The sequence below is a fragment of the Acanthochromis polyacanthus genome, chromosome 6 (assembly GCF_021347895.1).
Source record: "Acanthochromis polyacanthus isolate Apoly-LR-REF ecotype Palm Island chromosome 6, KAUST_Apoly_ChrSc, whole genome shotgun sequence".
In the NCBI taxonomy this organism is placed as follows: Eukaryota; Metazoa; Chordata; class Actinopteri; family Pomacentridae; genus Acanthochromis; species Acanthochromis polyacanthus.
Genome location: NC_067118.1, coordinates 11,415,173 through 11,433,716, shown reverse-complemented (window position 1 = coordinate 11,433,716; position 18,544 = coordinate 11,415,173). Strand labels below are relative to the sequence as shown.

At 40.5% G+C, this 18,544-nt stretch overlaps 1 protein-coding gene across 1 annotated transcript in view; it reads right to left on the bottom strand.

Moving 5' to 3' along the window:
* Positions 1-6,846: 6,846 nt before the first annotated feature.
* Positions 6,847-18,544, bottom strand: part of arih2 (ariadne homolog 2 (Drosophila)) — a 29,368-nt gene continuing 17,670 nt past the window's right edge. The window contains exons 11-15 of the mRNA XM_022206315.2: positions 18,146-18,297; positions 13,882-14,025; positions 13,142-13,210; positions 12,791-12,916; positions 6,847-8,545 (exon numbers count right to left, since the gene is read on the bottom strand). Coding sequence (XP_022062007.1) covers positions 8,474-8,545; positions 12,791-12,916; positions 13,142-13,210; positions 13,882-14,025; positions 18,146-18,297 — 563 coding nt within the window. The 3' untranslated portion in view covers positions 6,847-8,473. The remainder of the gene's footprint in view (positions 8,546-12,790; positions 12,917-13,141; positions 13,211-13,881; positions 14,026-18,145; positions 18,298-18,544) is intronic.

The window sequence follows — 18,544 nt, the reverse complement described above, 5'->3', positions numbered from 1 at the left end:
TATTTTACCCATTTAATGTGTTTTGGAATTCATGTCTTCCTATATAGCATGTGGGGAATGCACGGACACAGCCACAAACCATCTACTGGATGAAGGTCTAGCACTAAAACTAGACAAATAAATGCATTTTCATAACAATCGTGCAATATTATATTACAGAAACAAAAAGAACGCCAACAAATTTGAGTGTCTTTGAACAAGGCCTTTGACTAGAGTGGGAAGAAAAGTTATATCAAGAGGAAACTTCCACCTCAACCAGACTCAGGAAGGGCAGTCTTGACTGGTTGAAGAGAGGAGAAAGAGTATGATGGGAGTGAGAAATTCACACCATCGGAAATAAGAAACTGCACAGACACCGGTTTCAAAATCAAACCTAAACTGAAGTTAAAATGTACTCCAAAAAGCACTCATTATTAACCTTTTTGCTAGTATTCTATACACTATTGTTCAAACATTTGGGACCTTCAGCGCCTACTGGGGCAGCTTGCATCCAAGTGTGAAGCCTGACGCCATTATTCTCTGCTGGAAACTAGTGGACTGTTCCCTGTGGGTTGTGAGAAAGCTTCTGCTCAAAGTGAAGTTGGTAAAATATATCAAGATCTTGTTCACAAGTGATGGGAAAAAAGAAAAGTAATGCAGTACAGAACCATCAAGATCTTGAATTACTGCTTGGATTTACTGGAGGTTGCAATGCTCAGCTGTGGTCATGAGGTCTGGATAGTGACCAAAAGAATGAGATGGCAGATGCAAGCAGCTGAAATGAGCTACCTTCATAAGGTGGGTGGGCTCAGCTTTAGAGATAAGAGTGAGGAGTTCGTATATCCGGAGAGAATACAAAGTAGAATTGCTCTTCCCTTGCATTAAAAGTAGCCAGCTGAGGTGTTTTACACATCTGATTTGGATTTGTCCATACTTTGGAAATTTTCTGGGTACATCCAACTGGGGGGAAACCCTAGACTCTGAAGGGTTATACAGTGGGTACGGAAAGTATTCAGACCCCTTGAAATTTTTCACTCTCAATGTCATTGCAGCCATTTGCCAAAATCAAAAAAGTTCATTTTATTTCTCATTAATGTACACTCAGCACCCCATCTTGACAGAAAAAAACAGAAATGTAGACATTTTTGCAAATTTATTAAAAAAGAATAACTGAAATATCACATGGTCAGAAGTATTCAGACCCTGTGCTCAGTATTGAGTAGAAGCACCATTTTCAGCTAGTAGAGCCATGAGTCTTCTTGGGAATGACCCAACAAGTTTTTCACACCTGGATTTGGGGATCCTCTGCCATTCTTCCTTGCAGATCCTCTCCAGTTCTGTCAGGTTGGATGGTGAACTTTGGAGGACAGTCATTTTGAGGTCTCTCCAGAGATGCTCAATTGGGTTTAGGTCAGGGCTCTGGCTGGGCCAGTCAAGAACGGTCACAGAGTTGTTCTGAAGCCACTCCTTTGTTATTTTAGCTGTGTGCTTAGGGTCATTGTCCTGTTGAAAGGTGAACCTTCGGCCCAGTCTGAGGTCCTGAGCACTCTGGAAGAGGTTTTCCTCCAGGATATCTCTGTACTTGGCCGTATTAATCCTTCCTTCTAGCCGAGCCGCGCTAGACCCAGCTCTGAAGACGCAAGGGTCTAGGAACTCTCGACAGGGAGGGAGGCGGGCTAAAAGGTTGTTTTTCAAATCACTCTGCAGCAATTGGGTAGGTATACAACCAATCAGCGCAACGAATAGGCTGACTAGTTCCTAGAGCGCTGGAAATCAGAGGATGCGGTAGTTCGGTGAAGCCTTATTTATACAGTCAATGGGTGAAGCTCAAGTATATTACAGACATGTTAACAGAAAGATTATTCAGAGTCGGTGCTAATGGAGCTCAACGACTATTGTCGTTTTTTTATTGTCGACCCTGGCAGAGAATTAAATTAGTTGCCGTGGGTTGTCTAGCGCGGCTAGGCTAGTTGTTTCCGGTTGTTTCTGTCAGAATCGTTGCACCTCTGTCGTCACTTAGTTACACCCGCCTTCTGACTCTACACTTCATGGTGATTCGTCAGCCAGTTTTAGGAGCATCCAGCCTCAAGGCTTACCGAGGGTAACTAGACCCTTGCGTCTTCAGAGCTGGGTCTAGCGCGGCTAGGCTACCTTCAATTGCAACCAGTTGTCTTGTCCCTGCAGCTGAAAAACACCCCCACAACATGATGCTCCCACCACGTTTCACTGTAGGGATTGTATTGGGCAGGTGATGAGCAGTGCCTGGTTTTTCTTTTTTAATAAATTAGCAAAAATTTCTACATTTCTGTTTTTTTCTGTCAAGATGGGGTGCTGAGTGTACATTAATGAGAAATAAAATGAACTTTTTTGATTTTGGCAAATGGCTGCAATGACACAGAGTGAAAAATTTCAAGGGGTCTGAATGCTTTCCGTGCCCACTGTATATACTACTTTTCAAAAGTTTGGGATCACCTAGAAATGTCCTTATTTTTGAAAGGAAAGCCATTTTTTTCAATGAAGATATTGTTAGATTAAGGAGAAATACAGTTTAGACATTGCTGATGTAGTAAATGACTATTCTAGCTGGAAGTGGCTCATTTTTATTGGAATACCTACATAGGGGTACAGAGGAACAATACCAGCAACCATCACTCCTGTGTTCTAATGCTACATTGTGTTAGCTAATGGTGTTGAAAGGCTAATTCAAGATTAGAAAACCCTTGTGTAATTTCTGTTAGCACATGAATAAAATTGTGAGTTTTCATGGAAAACATGAAATTGTCTGGGTGACCCCAAACTTTTGAACGGTAGTGCGCATGGCTGATTGTTGTTTTACTGCATTTTCTCCAATTTCTCATAGATAATTACACGGCCAAGGAATGCGGCGGAGTTATGTGACAATCGGCATACATTTGTCTGTCTGCTAGTTTGCAACATTACTGAAAAACGCAATAACGGATTTGGATGAGGGCTGCACAGTGGAGTAGTGGTTAGCACTTTTGCCTTGCAGCAAGAAGATCCCTTGTTCGAGTCCCAGCCTGAGCCCAGGATCTTTCTGCATGGAGTTTGCATGTTCTCCGTGTGCATGCATGGGTTTTCTCCGGGCACTCCGGCTTCCTCCAACAGTACAAAAATATGCTGAGGTTAATTGATAATTCTAAATTGTCCATAGGTGTGAATGCCAGTGTGATTGTTAGTCTGTATATGTAGCCCTGCGACAGACTGGCGACCTGTCCAGGGTGTCCCCGGCCTTCAGCTGAGATAGGCTCCAGCACCCCCTGCGACCCTAGTTGAGGATAAAGCGGTGTATAGAGAATGGATGGATTTGGATGAAATTTTCAGGGTGGGTCAAAAATGACACAAGGGCCAAGTGATTAGACTTTGGCAGTGATGCATCTTATTGTTTGGATCCACAGATTAGATAAAGATGCCTGTATCATTGCGAGATAGCGGCACAGTGCCACTGTAACTATGACAAGTGCTACATCAGCTGCCTGCAGACGATCACGTGATTGCAATCCTACTACAAATCCACACTTATCGGGACTTACCCATCGGAAATGATAGACGGAACAATCAATTACATTGTAGGGGCGTTTCCGAGTCCCATCAATTCCCACCGTCCACTACATATTTAGATCACACGATTTGGTAACCATATAGAACATACACATGCAAAACACACACCTGTGCCCAGCGCAAGGTCATTTTGTTTGTTGATAGATCTATATGAAATGGCCATATTCTATAGTGCCGTGATTTCTGATCATCAATAAGTAATAAACATGTTGCATCTCCAAAAATACACATATCTACAATGCCTTGTGAAAGTATTCGGCCCCCTTGAACTTTTCAACCTTTCGCCACATTTCAGGCTTCAAACATAAAGATATAAAATTTTAATTTTTTGTCAAGAATCAGCAACAAGTGGGACACAATCGTGAAGTGGAACGAAATTTATTGGATATTTTAAACTTTTTTAACAAATAAAAACCTGAAAAGTGGGGCGTGCAATATTATTCGGCCCCCTTGCATTAATACTTTGTAGCGCCACCTTTTGCTGCAATTACAGCTGCAAGTCGCTTGGGGTATGTCTCTATCAGTTTTGCGCATCGAGAGACTGAAATTCTTGCCCATTCTTCCTTGCAAAACAGCTCCAGCTCAGTGAGGTTGGATGGAGAGCGTTTGTGAACAGCAGTCTTCAGCTCTGCCCACAGATTCTCGATTGGATTCAGGTCTGGACTTTGACTTGGCCATTCTAACACCCGGATACGTTTATTTGTCAACCATTCCATTGTAGATTTGGCTTTATGTTTTGGATCATTGTCCTGTTGGAAGATAAATCTCCGTCCCAGTCTCAGGTCTTTTGCAGACTCCAACAGGTTTTCTTCCAGAATGCTCCTGTATTTGGCTCCATTCATCTTCCCATCAATTTTAACCATCTTCCCTGTCCCTGCTGAAGAAAAGCAGGCCCAAATCATGAGGCTGCCACCACCATGTTTGACAGTGGGGATGGTGTGTTCAGGGTGATGAGCTGTGTTGCTTTTACGCCAAACATATCGTTTTGCATTGTGGCCAAAAAGTTCCATTTTGGTTCCATCTGACCAGAGCACCTTCTTCCACATGTTTGGTGTGTCTCCCAGGTGGCTTGTGGCAAACTTCAAACCAGACTTTTTATGGATAGCTTTGAGAAATGGCTTTCTTCTTGCCACTCTTCCATAAAGGCCAGATTTGTGCAGTGTACGACTGATTGTTGTCCTATGGACAGACTCTCCCACCTCAGCTGTAGATCTCTGCAGTTCATCCAGAGTGATCATGGGCCTCTTGGCTGCATCTCTGATCAGTCTTCTCCTTGTTCCAGGTGAAAGTTTAGAGGGACGGCCGGGTCTTGGTAGATTTGCAGTGGTCTGATACTCCTTCCATTTCAATATGATTGCTTGCACAGTGCTCCTTGAGATGTTTAAAGCTTGGGAAATCTTTTCGTATCCAAATCCGGCTTTAAACTTCTCCACAACAGTATCTGGGACCTGCCTGGTGTGTTCCTTGGTCTTCATGATGCTCTCTGCACTTTAAACAGAACCCTGAGACTATCACAGAGCAGGTGCATTTATACGGAGACTTGATTACACACAGGTGGATTCTATTTATCATCATCAGTCATTTAGGACAACATTGGATCATTCAGAGATCCTCACTGAACTTCTGGAGTGAGTTTGCTGCACTGAAAGTAAAGGGGCCGAATAATATTGCACGCCCCACTTTTCAGTTTTTTATTTGTTAAAAAAGTATAAAATATCCAATCAATTTCATTCCACTTCACGATTGTGTCCCAATTGTTGTTGATTCTTGACAAAAAATTAGAATTTTATACCTTTATGTTTGAAGCCTGAAATGTGGCGAAAGGTTGAAAAGTTCAAAGGGGCCGAATACTTTCACAAGGCACTGTATATGATATTCTATCCTGAATTGTTATACTTGGCAAAACTGATGGGACTAAAATGAGGCCTACTTATTCTTAACTCACTTAGTTTTACAGTGATGTCCAACCAGCCCCATAGAGCTGGTTTATAATTGGAAGTTGTTGTCGGTCGTGCTTCGGAGTAAACACTTGGAGGCGCCATCCTCCCCTACACCGCCCATCACTATGCCAATATGAAACTCGGTCACTCTCTCATAAGGTCAAGCAGAGCAGTGGAGCAGCTAATACTATCTTGGCACACTATTCCATCTCACTATATTAGGCTGCGGCAGACTTACTGAGCCGAATGTGCAATAAGGTGCCAATGTGAGAATGTCAGAGGTGGACTGGAGTTCAGCAACCTGTGTCAACACTGTGGGGACTGAGAAGATACGGACTCCATCAAACTTTTCACACTGGTGCTAAAAACGCTGTGAATAATTCATGGCAGATGTGGGGTGACAGTTCACACATGCTTCTTTTCTATCATTCACAGATGTGTTGAACCCAAATACAGATCTGAAGCTGGAATATATCACATGCTTGAACCCTGAAGCATTATATTGACTAAAAATAGGGCTTCATACTGACATTATACTACAGTAATGATTATAAAGTCTGAAGCATCCACATGAGGCTTATTATGAACAATGTGCCGGCCAGTGTCCACAACGTTTAAGACTGCATTTACACATTTCAGCTACATTTATCTCAAAAAATTGATTTATTCTGCATGTGATGCCATGTTAAGGAAGGATCATTATTTCCTCACAAATCCGTCTGTACATCTTTCCTGAAAAATCGTCCGTTTTTAACACAAACATCATACTAAAGTTTTTTGTTTTTTTTAAAAAACGTGTTGCTTTTACTTTATTCCCATCTATTTTCCAATCATAGGTTGACATTTGGGTGCATTTCAGATATTTTCTGTTCCTCCAGGTTAAATCCCCAGAAAAAAAACTGCTTTCAAGTGCTTCATGATTGTGCTTCTGCAACAGCAGCTCCAAAACTTTGAAACAACCTTCCTTCTTCAATCAAATGTTTCTCCTCGGTTGACTTTTTCAAAGAAAAACCTCAAGATGAACATGTTTTCAGTCGCTTTTTGCTGCTCTTAATGGTCTCAATAGTTCAAAATTATTCGTGTTTTTAAAAACTGATGTCAGAAGTTGCTGTCCTTTTTTGTTTTTTTTGCAAAGTCTAGTATTTTATACCATTTTACTATTTGATTGAATAACTTTCCCTTGCCTTGATGCTTGCAGAAATGTTCTTTGCTGGTCAACTCAGGTTCTTTATGCTATAATAAATAAATTAGATTTAATATAAACTGAAACAGAATTCTGTGTAGAGTGTGTGATCTGTTGTGTATGTGCATATAATGCGAGTGTGTAATTAAAACACAAGAGACAGGGTCCGGTTTTAAAAACTCTCTCAGTAACTCTATTTCTGTATTAATGTACAACCGTTGAAAATTACAGCAATTTTTTTGGTATTTTTTTCATTTTTTCCAATTTTTTTTTTAAACGATCTATCTATCAACAGCCATTTTCCAGAAGAGAAGTGAACAATGTGAGCAGGAAGAAAACAAAGACCAAAAAAATAAAGTGAGGGTAAAGATGAAGGTAAATAAAGAGAAGAGCGCACGAGATGAAGGAGGGGGAAAAATTAAGAGATTATTTTCTGCAGCGGAGTGTTTGAGTGCGAGTGTGTCGGCGTGTGAGTGCCATGTAAGTGTCGGTGGGAGGTGCTGTGGTGTCTGTGTGAATGGTGGAGATCACGCTTGCCGACTCAAAGCAATTTTTATCATCTGATCAGCAGAGGTGCAAGTCTGTTTTGTTTGTTTTTTTAACATGAGACGAACACAATCTGGCAACAGCATTAGAGCGTAAAGACACACGACCGATTCAGTAGTTTTAGTTGGACCATCGTGACTTTTTGCTGGCTAAAGCGCCTTCGGGTTTGGCACAAAACCAAACAAAGGAGGAGGGTATACAAAATCTGAAGTCGTCACCCTCTAGACACACACTCATGTTCTTTAACATCTTGTGCAAATGCATCATATGTAAGAAAATAGTATGTTTTGCTTTATTTTTGAGTATTTTAAAGAGTATGTGGGAAAATGAGGTCACAGCAAACACATCATATTCGTTTCTATGGCAGAAAATTATATATATATACACATATATATGACAAAAATTTAAATGAATAATTGAATAAATTGCTTTTACAATGAGCAGTCTCCATACTCTGCCATTGAGAATGGTTCAAAATGAAGTCGTGATTGATAATTTGGTTTGTTAAGAAAAAAAACAGCCAGAGCAGTGGCAGTGATAAATATCCAGAAGTATCACTCTCCAGTAGATGATATAGATATAAACAAACAGCTTCTTCCGCACAACCAAGCAGAACCCCACCTTATCTTTTTTATTAGCTAAGAGGGGGAAACTAAACTTCTTTGCATGCTTGTGGACAAACTCATTGTCTGGAATTGCCTTCAAAGTCAGCATGGTCTACTTAAAACCACCAAAACAGGCAACTGGCTCCTCTTTTTAAAGAAGAAAAAAGTTTTTCCTTCTGTGTCATATTTCTCCTCCGATAAATAACACAAACTTCTCATTCTTGGCAGTTTCACCTCCTCAGGTGCTTTTCTCCAGGGATTATCGCACTTTAAGAGAAATAACACAAGCTCAGACTCTTAGGCTCTCTTAGTTGTCTGAATGCTCCAAATCTGACCCACGTGATCAGATGTGAAAAGTCGAAGCAAGTGTAACCGCTGTGAATGTGATGCTCTGAAGCCAAAATATGTGAATGAGGATGAGGACAAGGAAGGGGTGATACAATCGTGCCATTCTGTGACCCTGCAGCATTATGGGAGTGAAAGGAGGCAAAGACAGAAAGAAATGAACGACTGCAGACAAGCAAAACGGAGAGGGGTCAGTATGACTGCACCAAAGGGACGGCCATGGAAGGAAGCAAAGGTAGGAGGCAAGGAGGGGAGTCAGGAGGGAGATGCTGGTGCTTTGCAGTCGCGATGGAGCTTCAGGTGTCATGGAAATCCTTCAGCAGCGTGCGTCGCCTCTGCTCAGCAATGTGCATCTGATTCTCCAGATCCTGCAAAAACACACATGCGACAGCTTATTATTAAACATGAAGTTTTTTAATACTCTATATTTTTCTAATAGTTAACAAAGCTCATGAAGCATCCAAACCAACAATGGACGGAAACAGCTATGAAGACAAATCAGTGGGCCACAATATTACACTGGTTTAGCTGTTCTTCCATTACCACAAACACACGAGTTCATCAGAAGTCTGCCACTGAAAATGACTCCTGACTGTATAATGTTTGCTAAAACTACAGTGTGCATGTGGTTAAGGGAACATTTAAGCCTTTTTAACTTCATGAACCCAAGCTAACTCCTTTTTACTCACTTTAGGCTTATTTCCCATTGGAATATAGCTATAATTGTTTTTTGTACAACATAATAGAGATCTAACGCCAATAGTCAAAAAAAAAAAAAAAATCAAGGGTTAAACTGATAATAATGATATTGATTATTCTAAATTTGCCCGTAGGTGTGAGTGCAAATGTGATTGATTGTCCTGTTTGAAGATACTGTATCATTTTTAAATTATTCTCTTGTTTCTCACTGTGAAGCACTTTGGTCACCCTTTGGGCTGTTGTAAAAGGGTATAGAACTAAACTTTGATTGATTGATAGATAATTTGTTACAATCTGCTCTGCACGGTCTGCAGTTCATCTGAAAAGTCTCTAAACTACCCCCATGAGTCACTAATGGCTTAACATTTTCACTAATGATTTGTTCTGTGCAGAATCTGGTTGATGCAAACTTTATATTTTATAAAAATGAGAAGTGATTTTGGTAAAGTATCAACATTTTAAGCTGTTTGGTTACGTCTTCTAACAGAACCGCACGTCATAGATGAATATTTTAAAGATCATTGGTGAGTTGAAAATCTGTCAAAAACATTTCTGTTTTTACCATTTTGTTGCTCTGATAAATAATGCAGTTTTGGTTTTTTTTTTTTTTTTAAAGACAACATGCCTTCCAAACCTGCTGGTGGGATTTGCAGGGCTAAACAGTAAAACTACATTCAGCCTTGAGCTTGAAAGACACTTCAAAACAACAACATAACCCAAATGAAAATTGGAATAAGGCTGTCAAACACACAGACAAATCAAGTGACAGCTACTAAAGATGCAGATTTTTCTCTGTTTAAGAATATTTATACAGAGATGTAGATGTAGACACAGATTTGTACTTCCATCAATGAATAATGCAGTCAAATGTACTCCACTGTTCAAAAGACACACATACTAATAATATATACATTACCATTCAAAAGTTTGGCGTCACCTGGAGAATTTCATGTTTTCCATGAAAACTCACACTTTTATTCATGTGCTAACAGAAATGCACAGGGGTTTTCTAATAATCAGTTAGCCTTCCAACATGAATAGCTAACACAATGTAGCATTAGAACACAGGAGTGATGGTTGTTAGAAATGTTCCTCTGTATCCCTATGGAGATATTCCATTAAAAATCAGCCGTTTCCAGCTAGAATAGTCATTTACCACATTAACAATGTCTTGACTGGATTTCTGATTCATTTAATGTTATCTTCATTGAAAAAATGCTTTTCTTTAAAAAAATAAGGACATTTTCTAAGTGACTCCAAACTTTTGAACACCAGTGTAGGTGTACAAAGACATGTTCTACACAGGTGCATGGAAAACATAGGAGGAAAATGTGCAGACTAATCTCTGTCAGACGTGTTGTTTACCCAGATGTTTGGAGTTTATAGCCATGCTCAATGCCATTTGTAGGTAATTTGTGTAAACAGCACTATAACATAAAAATACTCTGCTAGGAAAACCTACATGTTTGTGGTCAGTGCGCGCTCATCACTAATACACTACTCACAATATGTTAGGGATATTGTCAGGTCCTCAGTGGATTTCATACATAAAGTGTTCGTTTCACTTCAGTGATTTTGGGGATAGGGAGGGAATTCAGGGTTCCCATTCTTTCCCTGAAATTATTTTCCAGGACATTTTCAGCTGGTACAGATACACGTTATCACATCATACACTAATTTTGATGTGCAGTCTACGGCTATAAATTATCTATGAAAAATAATTATGACAAATGTATCATAGAATAATGCAAACACACCCACAGAATGTTTGTGGTTCTTTGTTGATTGTACAGCTACTTCCACTCCCTTCTACTTCCATCCAGCCCCCCTCGACCTCTTCTGTCCCTCTCAACCCACCTGGCCGGCAGTCAGAGTCAGATGGGTCCCCCCCCACATCAAGAGCCAGGTTCTGCTTGAGATTTTTGCCCTGTTAAAAGGGTGTTTTCCTTGCCACTGTCGCTCTGGGGCTTGCTCTGAGGGTCAGGCATATGGGTTCTATAAAGCGTCTTGAGACAATTTGACTGTAATTGGCGCTATATAAATAAAATTGAATTGAACTTCCCTCTCCTGTATCTTTTGAAGCAGCACTCCTCATAAAATCTGTCATTTGTCTCTTATTCTTTAATTGTCCAGCTGTCTTGATGCGGCCTTGCCTTTGCAAATGGCTCTTTAGAGCTGACAAATCCATGTTGCCAACATCAAACGACTTTCTGAAAAACTTGCAGTATGTCCTTTGTATATCTCCTGACACCTCTCCTAGTCAGTCCCTTAAGTGGGGGTCTTCCATCCACTCACTTTTGAATTTGGATTGTCATCCTGACATTGTCACTCACTCCTGTAATAAGAGGACAACACACATTTGAAACTGTCTATTACTGTCCATTTTTGTTGTTTAATCAACCTGTCAAGCCCGTTGAATTGCATTTGATTTGTTTAAAAGTCACAACATAAAGTCAAATTAACTGATTGATAGCTGTAATGCTAATTTAGCCGTGTTAAATCACATTAATTTATGCTTACAACATAAATAAGCATGATTACAACACCCTGCAAATCCCACCAGCAGGTTTAATTTATGCCTGTGGTCAGGGATGAAGCAGCAATTTTAAAACCCTAAAAAGTTTAAAAAGTTCACCCTCGGGTTCATCTGTTCCCGGTCTCCCCAGTTCCAACGTTTATAATCTCGTTTATTGAGAACCTTTGCCCTCTGGTATTCTGTGTAGTGTTTGCAGACTGACATGTTGATGGTTTACTCTGTAGTAATTGTATGTTTGCTTATTAGCGTGTGGACGCTAAATTCATATTCCCATGTTTGCAACTCCACCACCCAGTGAGACAGAGGTGCCATCGTGATGGAGTTTGATTGCAGCGCTCAGCTGCATCTCAGCTGTTGTGGGAAGATGTAGTTTATGCGGATGCCACCACACACTTCTGTAGTGAGGGGGATGAAATGATGTTTTAGTAAAAGTGCGCGTATCGCAGCACCCACATCCCCCCGCTAGCATGCTACGCCCATGCTAGCGGTTCAAATGAACATGTCATAGTTACAGTCTTCTCATTGTAAGGGTTCCCCTCTTCCCTGTGGTATCTGTGTGATCTCACTCTGTTGACAACTACCTCTATTTGAAATAAATGAGATGAAGTCAACATGAAAAGTCGTTAATGTCTCTAATTTCTTCTCTCCATCTATCTGTGCACATAGTAATACAACAGAATTCCTAATGTTGTTTTCATTCACTCTTTTTGTCAGACAATAAAACAGGTGTGTGTGGCCGCTCACGGGAGAGAAAATCCTCACACTCATGGACGACACTTAGTGACACTTTTCAACTTACAGTCACTAGTTTTGTCTCTAAGCAATAAGTCTTTAACGGGGTCTGAAAAGCTGCTAAATGTAGCGACAAAGCCAATTGGAAGAACTGGGCTGCAGAACCGCTCGAAGCAGAAAGGCAAATTTGATTGGCTGGTAGCAAGGAGTGGAAAGCATTGCCTCAGAACAACATCATGAGGCTATTTAGGAGCAGAGACGTCACTGTCAAGCTGTCATTAGGGCAAATGGTGGAAACACCCGCTACTGACTGTCAATTTTGGTTATTTGAGGCTATCTTTGTTATTGTCTAAATTGTTGGGGTAATAAATATTGCACTAATGAGAATAGTGCTTCTTCTCATTCATTAATTGTAATATCAAAGAGAACTATTACTTATTTCATTAAAATTCAGACCAAATAGGAAAAGCACTCATCTAAATAACATTATCCCCAACTTATTGTGAGTAGTGTATTATACATCTCCATATACATTATATATTCCTGTGGTTGTACTCTTTATAATAGGTCAGTCCTTCATCCTTCCCTCCTCCTATTGACCAAAGGTATTTCCCTTCCCCTGGGATTGTTCAGTTTGCGCTCTCACCCCTCTGTCGCTGGCGCTGAGCTCCCCCTCGCCTCCCACCACTCCTCTCTCGTAGCTGTCGGCTCGCTCCACCTTCCACGACAGGTTTTCTATCTCTGCTTCCAGCTGGGCCTGCTGGTACTCAAACTGCACAAGAGAGATAAAATAAATAAATGAAAAAATAACAGATATTTAAGGCCAGAGCAATCACTTCCCACCCCCCACTGAGAAAAGACCATTTAAGGCATAAGTCTAATTATTGTGCAAGGATTCAAAATAGGTTATAGGTAGATAAGAGGTCAAAAAGGGTTAGGAAGAAGCTAAGATTACAGTTGATATAGTTAAAGCGAAGGAGGTAAGCTTGTTTCTCACCAATTTCTTGCGAGGGCCAGACTCCATGTAATAGGCGTAAGGGTAGGTATACTGCAATGTGTAGCGACACTGGACGGGGAAAAAAAGGAAACAAAAAAATTTATGATGTTGTATTGACTGTGAAGTTTAGAAATTTTGACTCGAAATCAGACGAGAACAAAATTAAGAGAGGTACATTTTGGCAATTTAGAGAGACAATCATTTTTAGTATGCACGTTGCATAGGAGTCAAATTCCAAAGAAAATCACATGGCATCACAGCTGCATCAAGGAGTATGTTTTCAATTTTTACAGAATCTGGTTAGAGAAAACAGTTTTTTTTATGGCATTCTTTTAAATGAGACGGTGGAATAAAAGTATTTTTTATGAGATATTCTGATTTTAAGCTTAGATTTAATTAAGTTTTCTGACAGATTGGTACGTCACAGATGGGTAGTTCAAGGACAGTCAGAAAATAAAACAATATTTTGGACTTGTACAGTTTGCTGCTCTGATAAATAGTGCGACTTTGGTGATTTTTAAAAATAATGTCTTCTAAATCAGCAAGCAGGTTTTACGGTTCAGAGGGTTAAACAATGACGCCATTTACTTATTATGATATAGTAAAATATATTTAATAACAGTGACGCTATGGTTCTCTTATGCGCAAAGCTTGCAAAGTAAACTTGTAATAAAATCAATTTTTCTTCCTGTGTTCTGCAATTCAATTCTCTGCTACAAAAGTCATTAGCAGGAAAGCACCTTAGCCAGTAGCTTTGCAGCGTTATGCAGGTACTGCCAATCAATCCAGGTTCCCAGATTGTTCATTACTCTCTCCTGGATCTTCTCCTGGATCCTCTGGTACGTCTGAGCCTCCAACTGCAGAGACTTGTTGTGATTCTCCCACTGAAGGGGAAAGAGAGTTTAAAAAAAAAAAAAACTTTACACAGTGGCCAATATCTTTTGTCTTAAGAACTTTTACAATGTTAATGTTCTGGAAAACTTTAATTCAAGAGTGCAACATGTTATTATTTACATATTCGACTTCCTCTAGTCTGAAACATATAAAATAACAATTTTGTGATCTAATGTGGAAGTATACAGTTTCTAACAAGTCCTCAAATTCATACGACCGCATCGGTCGTATGTAACGTGCACCGGAATATGACCCGTGACAGCGTATTTACGTTAGCACCCCTACGGGGAAAAGGAACGCATTACGGGATTTAATTCACGAAACGGCTTTTCCGTCGCAAAACGGCTTTTTCCTCACTTTCCCAACACGGGTTTAGGGTTATGGTTAAGGTTAGGGTTAGGGATAGGGATAGTGTTAGATAAAAGTTTGTTCATGGTGATGTTTCACCTGCGACACCGGAGTGTCGAAATTTACTCAACCGCTAGAGGTCGCATACGTCAAAACGTAACACTGGGTTGTAATACGGGCGTGTACAGATGACCTATGTGGTCGTTTTTTGTTTGAGGACAGGCTGGTTTCTAAAGACATTTGGAATTTCACAGAAATCCCACAGATTTTCCATCATGCGGGGGAAGGAAATGAAAACATCTGCAAAGTGTTATTTCCCCATTATTTTAATCAAGTGGTTCTCAAACTTTTTCGGCCAGGCCCCTCTTCGGAGGACAATATATCGAAACACATATATATATATATATATATATATATATATATATATATATATATACACACATATATATATATATGTCAGGGTAGAGACTGCAATTTGGTAGAATTGGAGTTGGAGTCTCTACCAGTAGAAATTCCAATTCTACCAGTGTAGATTTGTCAGGGCTAAGGTTAGACTTTTAAGGTTAGGGGCAGGGGTCAGATTTAAAGTTCCATCTCTACTGGTAGAGATTACAATCGCAATCTCTACTGGTCGAAACTCCAATTCTACCAAATCGCAGTCTCTACCCTGACATATATATATATATATACATATACACACATAAACATACATATGTGTGTGAGTGTGTGTGTAGGTGTGCGTGTGTGTAAAAAAATTAAAGCTGGGGTGATTTAGGTTATCATGCGGTGTACTGGTGTGGTCCACTTGAGATCAAAATGGGTTTTATGTGGCCCCTGGGCTACAATGATTTTTACACCCCAGGGGCCTCATATATAAAGCTTGCGTACGCGCAAAACAGGGCTAGAAAGTGGCGTACGCCAGTTTCTACGCAAAGGTTGTGATTTATAAAAACAAACTTGGCGTGAGAATGTGCGCACCGGTGCGCCAACCTTGATGCTTGATGCTTGCTTATGCACAAAACAGGGCTAGAAAGTGGCGTAAATCACAACCTTTGCGTAGAAAGTGGCGTACGCTGTATACGTTGTGATTTCTAAAAAACTTGGCGTGAGAATGTACGCACCGGTGCGCCAACTTTGATGCTTGCTTACGCACATTTTGGAGACAGAGGGAACGGCAGTGCCAGAGCGTGAAGTGGTGAATTGAAACCAGATTGATCTCAAACCTTTATTGTTATCACATATTAGACTTGTAGAGCCGGATAATCATAAACCCTCATTGTTGTAGATGTTCATATAGTGGGTCATTCGGCCTATGACTGTATTTGCAGAACTATGTTCCTATATCAAACTTCCATCTTCAAATGATATAGAGCGGTGAGTGGCACTGATTGATTACTAATTTGGAAAAGGCATGTGACAATCAGTCCATTCGCTGATCAAGCGGATAAATAGCGGGTGACAGCCGTGCGTAATGTGGCACAATGGATGTGCTGGCATTGCTGGAAGATCACGTTAAGAGTGGAGAGAGATTTTAGGGATGACGGGGATTTCCTGGCCCATGACGATGACTGGCTAATAAGCCGATTCAGATTCCCTAGAGCAGTACTCTTGGATCTATGTGCTGAACTGGGCCGTCTTAGACAGACCGACCCGCCGAAACCACGCCATCCCGGTACCGACACAGGAACTGACGACTCGGGGGTTTCTGGCGACACCGGCTCCTTCCAGCAGGAATTGGTCGACAGATATGTGTTTTATATGAAGAATATATGAGGTTACATTTGTTGTCTAAATCCTATCTGGGTCTGATATACAGTTACATGATGTCCTTTAGGTCTGGGATATCACAACCATCCCTCAGCGCAATAATACCAGCTGTTTTGGATGACATTATAAACATGACCAGTCAATACATCAGGTTTCCTTACACTGTGGGTGAACAGGCCAACATTAAACGGCAATTTGCAGCAATGTCCGGTTTCCCAAATGTAATCGGCGTAACTGACTGCACTCATGTTGCTGTAAGGGCTCTGAGTGAAAATGAATTTGTCTACGAGAACCGAAAAAATGTACATTCAATCAGTGTACAAATTATTTGTACATCAGACATGATCATAACAAATTTAGCGGCAGGGTGGTCTGGGTCAACACATGATTCATTCATCCTGACGCACAGCAATGAAAAGACTGCAGGCCGGCGCTGCGTAAAATGCCGTGGATCCAGCAGCTTATTTATATACAGATGCATTCATGAATTACTTTGCATTGACCATTCATGGTAAAATGTGGGTGTGTTGTGGACGGAATGTGAGGTGGATCCACCTGCGCAATCTTCCAGCTGGTGTGTGATTTATTAAGAAATTGCGTGCAGCTGTGCTTACGCACAGTTTTATAAATCAGGGGTGAAGGGCATACGCCCATTTCAGATTTTCGGTGTACACAAACTTTTAGTATGGATCCTAATGTTTTATAAATGAGGCCCCAGATCAGAAAAAGAAAAAGTGCATTCTTAAAATGTTCACATTTAAGGAATTATATTTTTACAAAACAAAGTATGAACAACCTTGAATTTCTTAAGAAAAGCAAGTTCAATTTCAACAGTATTATGCCTCGGTTTTTCATTTACACAAGTGCATTGCAATTGCCACATCACAGTTTATCTACACAGGCACAAAACAATTAGTCACAGCTATCTGGAACTGAACAATCTCGTATTTTACTTTATGATCAAAGCAACTTGTCAGAGTCTAGAAATTATTTAAAATTTACAATTTACAGTTAACCCGTTGCGCTTCAGTTGCGCTTCAGTGTCCCGCCAGCAGTACACTTTGAGATCTGCATAAGCAATTTGCTAAATGTCTGAAACTGCAAACGCGATTATACAAACACTATACGCCGATGGAAAGCTTAGATTCTCATGAATCCGCCGGTATAAACCACTTTCAGATGTGATTACCACAGCGGGTAATATAAACACATTTGTCCGACAAACAACGAATATTCATCCATCCGTTCTCTATACACGGCTTTAACGTACACAGGGCGACTCACATTTCCGGGTTCATTATTACACACAGATGAAAATATTCCACAAAAAACGGCCATAATCCAACCTTGGACATCCAGACGAAACAAGCCAGTAAACTATTTTGTCCAAAACATGTCTTGAAGTCGGTATATAATCCACGAATCGGTCGTTTTCGAGGAAATGCACCTCGCGATGCGCGTCCAATATTCCCTGTATTTCTCGTCATATTTTTATTTACAAATAGAATATTAGTGATTTTTTGTACTGAAAATGGCTGGAATTGACTGCAGCTTAAAGGGTAATGTCTTCTCTGTAATTTTTACACTTTGTAAAGTAGTCCTGCAGGCCAAAATGGAATATCTGGGAGGCCAGTTTTGGACCGCGGGCCGTATGTTTCACACTCTTGGTAAAAACAATCACAGTAGATGAGCCGAAGTGGTGACATAATCAAGTATGTCGGTGTTCCAATTGCATATTAACGATGCGTTCTTGATAGTTCGTATTTGCCAAGTATGCAAGTATGGACTTGCACAGCAGCCAGCACAGTCAGTGTGCCGCGAAAAACAGGCTGATGTTTAAAACAATAGTTCAGCAAATTAATTCTGTGTAGACGGACCTTTTTCTCCCAGTCGCTCGCGCCCCTCTTGTCATGGCTCTGCACCCCCGCAGAGGGGTGCGCCTCACTATCTGAGAAGCACTGCTTTAATCAAAGACCTTTACTGAGATTTACTTACCCTCTCAAAGTAGAATAGGTATTTCTTAAGGGCCTCTCTGGCCTGAGCTTGCTGACTCTGGTTGACTATATCTGGGTTTTCTTTGTAGCGGCTGCACTCATAGTATTCACTGCCATGAGTCTTCCAGTCTCCAAGACACATCCAGCAGAAGTCTTTCAGGAGACACAAAACACATATTTATGGACTCTCCAGTAGATACATGATTTATACAGTGTGTGCAGCAAGTGGCACATGTTTACAAGTCAAGTGTAGAGCAGCTTCAGCTTGATAAAACTGATTTATTCATTTCTCCAGGTTGCTAACAACAGCTTGATTTAAACACATTATTAACTGACAAAATCTAATTAGTCAAGCAGAAGTTGTTGACATGTGGGACCAACTGTAGCCTCAGAAGTTAGA